The sequence below is a fragment of the Eumetopias jubatus genome, unplaced genomic scaffold, assembly GCF_037043125.1.
Source record: "Eumetopias jubatus isolate StellerSeaLion01/CBP00866 unplaced genomic scaffold, mEumJub1_p1.0 scaffold_14, whole genome shotgun sequence".
NCBI classification, from domain to species: domain Eukaryota; kingdom Metazoa; phylum Chordata; class Mammalia; order Carnivora; family Otariidae; genus Eumetopias; species Eumetopias jubatus.
In genome coordinates, this window is record NW_028274820.1 from 61,534,712 (window position 1) to 61,540,711 (window position 6,000).

The 6,000-nt window shown below is 39.0% G+C and overlaps 1 protein-coding gene across 3 annotated transcripts in view; it reads left to right on the top strand.

Annotated features, from left to right (window-relative positions):
- CREB5 (cAMP responsive element binding protein 5) overlaps positions 1-4,324 on the top strand; it is a 339,425-nt gene extending 335,101 nt beyond the window's left edge. For all 3 annotated transcript variants that reach the window (XM_088018237.1, XM_088018238.1, XM_028119272.2), the window contains one exon: positions 431-4,324. In XM_088018237.1, coding sequence (XP_087874363.1) covers positions 431-594 — 164 coding nt within the window. In that variant the 3' untranslated portion in view covers positions 595-4,324. The remainder of the gene's footprint in view (positions 1-430) is intronic.
- The last annotated feature ends 1,676 nt before the right edge of the window (positions 4,325-6,000 follow it).

The window sequence follows — 6,000 nt, forward strand, 5'->3', positions numbered from 1 at the left end:
TAAGTTAAATGCTAGCTGAGTGGGGGATGGTGGGAGGAGCAGGGATTCATGGCTGAAGGTCAATTTATTTTCAAATAATTTTTTAGATTGAGCAACACAGATTCTCCCACCACATGTGAGTATTTTTCCACATTTGATATATGGATGGCTATTTGAAGATACAAACATGGGGAAGTTCACATACCAAGACTCAAGAACACATGAAATCATGTGGCTGGTATAGAAAGCATGGCTTTGCTTGTAGCTATAAAGTGGGAAGGCATAGCTTTTGACTACAGTTTAAAACAAAGTTTTGAAATTAACGTCCAGGAGCAAATGTATGAAACTCTTCTATTTCTAGTAAACACGTAGTAATGTTCCCCTGAGTAGCCCCCAGGTCCACCCGAGAAGAGCTATATTGGTGTGTGTGTGTGTGTGTGCTTTCTCCTAGGTCCGGAGAGCAGCCCTCCTGCCAGCCCCGTCCCAGCTTGCTCTCAGCAGCAGGTCATCCAACATAATACCATCACCACTTCCTCCGCAGTGAGCGAGGTGGTGGGAAGCTCCACCCTCAGTCAGCTTACCACTCACAGAACAGACCTGAATCCCATCCTTTAAAATCCGCCGGTGGGTCAGACCTTGCCTCCAAGAAGAGCTGTCGCATATCATGCGTCCTTTCTTTTAAGGGCATTTTTAGAATTAACTCAGACCTGGAAGACTCCTCAGCCCTTCAGAGACTGGCTTTCATTTTTATAGTTATTATGGAAATGTCGTCTTTTATACTTAGTTATATAAGAAAAAAAGGGAGTTATGCAATTAATTAATCTATCAGCTTGGGAAATGCTTTGGTGCTTTTCTCCAATTTTCTGGTACCAGTTAACTTGTTTATAAACTGAACTCTTTCTGTATATAGACACAGTTTCATTCTTACCAGTCCAGCCCTTTGCCTGAAACATTGACTCTTGTTAAACCGCCGCTTTTAGCCAAAATGAGGCATACCTAGATGTCACGTAAACAGATGCGAGGTAACTGGGTGGTGAGTCTGATGACACCGTAACACACGTTGAGTTTGAGCTGTGATGTCGCCAGAGTTCCAGATAAACACAGAGCCTTTTCCATATATTTTTCTCTTCCTAAAAAAATTATAAGATCTGCTGACGTCCAAATAAAACCACCGAGCATCTCGCCCCTTCTCCTCTTCCTCTTGGTCCACTTCCTCAAATTGTCCTCTAATTTCCTCCAGTCTTCCTTTCCATTGCCACTTTTTCCTAGGCTCCCTGTGTACTCTTCATTTTTACTTTCTTCCATTTTATTTTTCCCCCTTTAGCATTGCAGGTAAAGAAGAAAATAATGCTTAAAGGAAAAAGAAAAGAAATCTCAAAAATATGGATCTAGCCATTGCTTTTCTTGCCTGTAACCCACAGCTGGAGTTCATTCACCTCTTGCTTTTTACAAAATGGTAAGCAGGAGATGTTTAATGTGCCTGATTTAAGGTTTTTAATAATCAGAGCAAATAAAATGTGGCTTAGCCGTAGGTGAGGCACTGTTGAAAGCCAGCTGTGGAGACACCAGGGAAGGGAGCCTTGGAAGCCTCGATTGTGAAGGTCCAGATTATGCGGGCTATAACACCACACCCTCGAATTACAACTGGTTTTATATGGCCTGTCTATAAGGTTGAAAATCCATATACTATATAATAATTCAGAAGGGCTCTATTCACTACACAGATTACATTGTTCAATCATCAGCTGCTAATAGACTAAGATTCATTATTTTTTTTCTTAAGCCTATGGAACTGGCTTTGCTGTTCTGGTGGATGAAAGTAGACACACCACTGGAGGAACAAAGAGAGAAAGAAAACCTAATGTTTCCATAGGGGTGCTTTCAGCCCTCCCAGAACAGCCAAAGCCTTCTTTGGCTGCTGAAAGAATCCCATGGATGTGGCTACTCCACTCTTCTGAATAATTCTGATTTATATTTCCAACAACTTTCATCGATTCGCCCATTATGGAAAGCATATAGTCCCGAACCACAGTTGTGCCTCCTTGAAACAAGCCATTCTACTGTGCTAATGTTTTAATATCACATCTCGCAAGTAACAGGGGCTAATGTTTCCCTCTAGCAGTCTAGACAGGTGCTGGTGTTTCATCTCCATTTGAATGCTTGACCTCCTAACATGAGTGTGTGTGTGTGTGTGTGTGTGCGCGCGCGCGCACGCACGCACACACACGCACACACATTCATGGGATTTAAAATAATAGTATTTTACAAAAGGTGTAGCTTTTATAAGAGTTCAAGAAAGGGAAAGACATGTATGGGTGTGTGTCTATGTGTTTATCTCTCACTATAGCATAAGAATCTATTTTGGAGAAAAAAGAAAATATGAGGGTCGTGAAGCATGATTTTTATAACTAGTTTCAGTTTTATCTAAAAACTTACTTTTTAAATCAGTATTTATCAACAGTTTTTTTTTTAAATGTATGCAGTGCTTTCAAAAGAAAGTTTTGAGTTTCCAGGGAAACTCATGACTGGCTTTGTGGTCTAGAAATCAAAACAAAAACAAAAACAAAACAAACACACACACACAAACAAAAAAACAAAAAAAATTTAAAAAAAGAAAAGAAAAAAGAAAAATGCAAAGGATTTTCTATTATATTTTAGACAAACATCTTTTTTTAAGTATTTTAAACACTGAATTCATAGTTGTTTTGTTTTGCATCCCAGCAGTAACAGCTGAATGGTTGAACCTAACTGGCTTCCTAAGAAATATTTAAGATATATCTGTATTCTGATATTAAATTTAATTTTTTTCAAAACCCCTTTCTAGGACCACGTATGCGTCTCTCTAAAAAAAAAAAAAAAAGAAAGAGCTCGTTGAAATGTTTGCTTGGGTTTTAAATTTTTTTATGTTTTTCTTATTTTTTGCTTTAAGTAAACAAAAACTTTTCTTTCTTTACTGCATGCATAGCACTTAATGAAATGGATTTTTAAAAAATCCACTAGTAATATCAGAATATCCAGGGAGTGGGCTGTCACTAAAATTATGGTTTACTTCTGTTCCACCTCTTGATTGAATATTTAGTTGTTAAACTGAAAGCCTCTGTAGTGAAGAACTTGCCTGAGTTTTCTTAATTCAGCAACTTGACAGTTTGACTGATGTGCATTATATAGAGCTCAATTATGTCTGTTTTTTATGCTAAGTAGGCAAACCAACCACACACACACACACACACACACACGTTAGCAAATGGCCCTCAACATATAATTAGAATAAACTGTCTTCTTGTTATACTTAGAGCCTTTAGGTATGTTCATTAGCAGTGTGGCAATACAGTAAAATGGAAGGCGCCAGCTCGTTGTCAGAGCGTCTTGAAACCCTGAACAGAAAGGCTCGTTGGTCAAATCCAACACTCGGCTTATCAATATTAAGTACTTCACTGGAAGGTTCAGCCTTCACCAGACCGTGGAACAATCAGTCTGCCTGAAAACCCCTCCGTGCCCTCCATTTTTTACCAATCTGGGAAAACATCTTTTTTCTGCCCCATTCTCCTCTCCCACTCAGTTCCTGGGTCATCCACCTATATCTTCACGGATCCATTGTAATGACCTTCAGAGCACCCATCCTGAGGAGGGACGGGCCCTGCAACATGCCTCTCATTCATGTGTGGGTTTTTTTTATCGGCAGCATCTGCCTTTGAAGTCACTGTCAGCCTACCTGGAAGTTTCTACAGTGCTTCCCCTGTCTTATGTGATGGGACTTGACTTAGATAGGTACCCCTAATGGCATTTCTACCAGCTGAACCTAAATTGAGGCATCCACATCGTATTTCTTCTTAAAAGACATTTCCCAACATATGATGCCAGGACAGGTGGAGTAAATCCTAGCCACGGATGAACGTACTCATTTTAAAGCCTGTGTTAAGCTGATGTTTTCCCTTTACACCCCCACTCGTCCCTCCCCACGTCCACGTCAGTGTGTGCAAGTCCCAGTGTTCACGCCGCCTGTGGGGGACAGCAGTTTGTGCGGTGTCACTGAATGAACTGTGATAATTAGGATGACTTACTTGGAGCAAAAGCTCTCTGGAGCCTCTCGGGTCAAAGAACTCAAATGCAGTGCCATGTTCTGAACAGAGGGGCATCAGTGGTGAATGTTCAGGTGGTTTTGTTGCCTGTTACATAAATTTTGGTGTGTCAGTTGAGTTTGCCATTAAAACCTGAAACCAGCTGCGGTGAAAGACCAGCCCCTGGCTGGGGAGTTTTAAGCATCAGTAACTGCTATCAAACTAGCCATCCAGTTAGGATAGAATGTGCTTCTTTCTGGTTAATAAAAACCATCTAAGAAAATATATATGTATGTATGTGTGTATACAGTGGAATTCAAGGACCAAAGCAAAATTTGAACAGGAATCTATTAATTTAGAATTTTATAAGATATTTATTAATAAATGTTATTTTAAAACATTCCATTTGAACAGTATTCTTCTGTAGGATCTACTTGTTTTTAAAGTATTAGTTCATAATAAACTACTCTAGTTGTGTATATCTTCATTTTTCAGGGTTTCAAATGGCTATTCTCCATCATTTGGTGGAAATGTTTTGCTTAGATCTCTGTGCATAGAAATTTCAAGGATTTTTATTGCTCTGTGAGTTATTTTTTAATCTATGTTCTGAACGGTTTTTTTAAACATTTATTTCTTCTTCCTTTTTTTTTTTTAATTTTTAAAGTAAGCTCTTTCCTTTAGGAAGCAGAGTTCAGCTAAAGGGAATCAGTAACTATAACTGGAACAGCTTTCTTTAAAAGTGTAGAAACAACTTCATCTCTGCTTCTCTCCACCCCACCCCAATTTCCTAGAATGCCTTGCACTATTCAGCTTCCTTAGTGCTCTTTTTTCCCCTTCCCAAACAATGTGCTGTAGCTTTAAGCCATTCAAGGTCCATTATGCAGTATATCTGAGAAGGAAAAGGAAACAACCCATTTAAATTTGAATAAAACTGTGCCTATGCGAACAGTAGCTATTTAGAGTCTCCTGCTTTTAAAATAATTTATATTTTAAAATTGCACTTTAGCTTTTTCGATCCCTTTCTGTTTCTCTTGTTCTCTCTCAGAGCCCCTCCCTGTCCTCAGACTTGCCTTCTGCTCTCCCCTTTCCAACTCCCCACCCTTCCCCTCAGGCTCTGAGCTGCATCATTTAAAATACTCTACAGAATATTTGCACCAGGTACATGTGTGTGCGTTCCTTAGTATCCAAGCAAAGACAGGTTCCTCACATCAGCCTAGATGAAGCCTGCTACAAGAAAACCAAGGAGAAGAGCCAGTTTATACTCTTTAACCCTTTATTCATAGCATGTTTTTTTTAAAGTTATATTATGCAACAGATGTGAGGCAGCAGCTAAGCTACACTTAAGAATTTTCTATCTCATCCTCCAAACCAAAGTGTCCTGAATGAGCCAGGAGACTTAACTCTTTTGTGCACCATGGTGCATATGGACTGTGGTCCCAGCCATTGTCTCTCTGAGGCTGTTGAAGTAACCCTGGCCCTGTCTATTTCATTCCTAGGTCTCAAAAATACAATGTTGCCTTGTGACGTAATTAGGGACAGCACCTCTATTTTACAATGATAATCTGAGAAAGACAAGAAGACATGGAAGCAATAAACTTATCAGTAAAATTCAATACCAAAACAAAGAAATGAAAACAAAGACAAAAACCCTAGCTCCTCATGTTGTGAAAATGAAAAAGTGTACGTCCGCTCAAAATATTTTACTATTTCTTGTGGAGTTTTTCAGTGATGTTAATGCTTATAGCCAAATTGCTTAAAGAGTGTTTATATATTTTTTCCTTATAAATTGTCTATTTTTAAAAAAAAAAAAAAAGAAACTATTTACCACAAGTTGAAGAAGGGGGTAAGGCCAAATTGCCAGCATTTGTTAAAAGATTAATATTCTTAAGTGGCGCTCTGATATGTTTCCAAGCTTATCATCAGAGGGGAATCAGTAACGATCAGCTCTTGTATTTCGACCAAC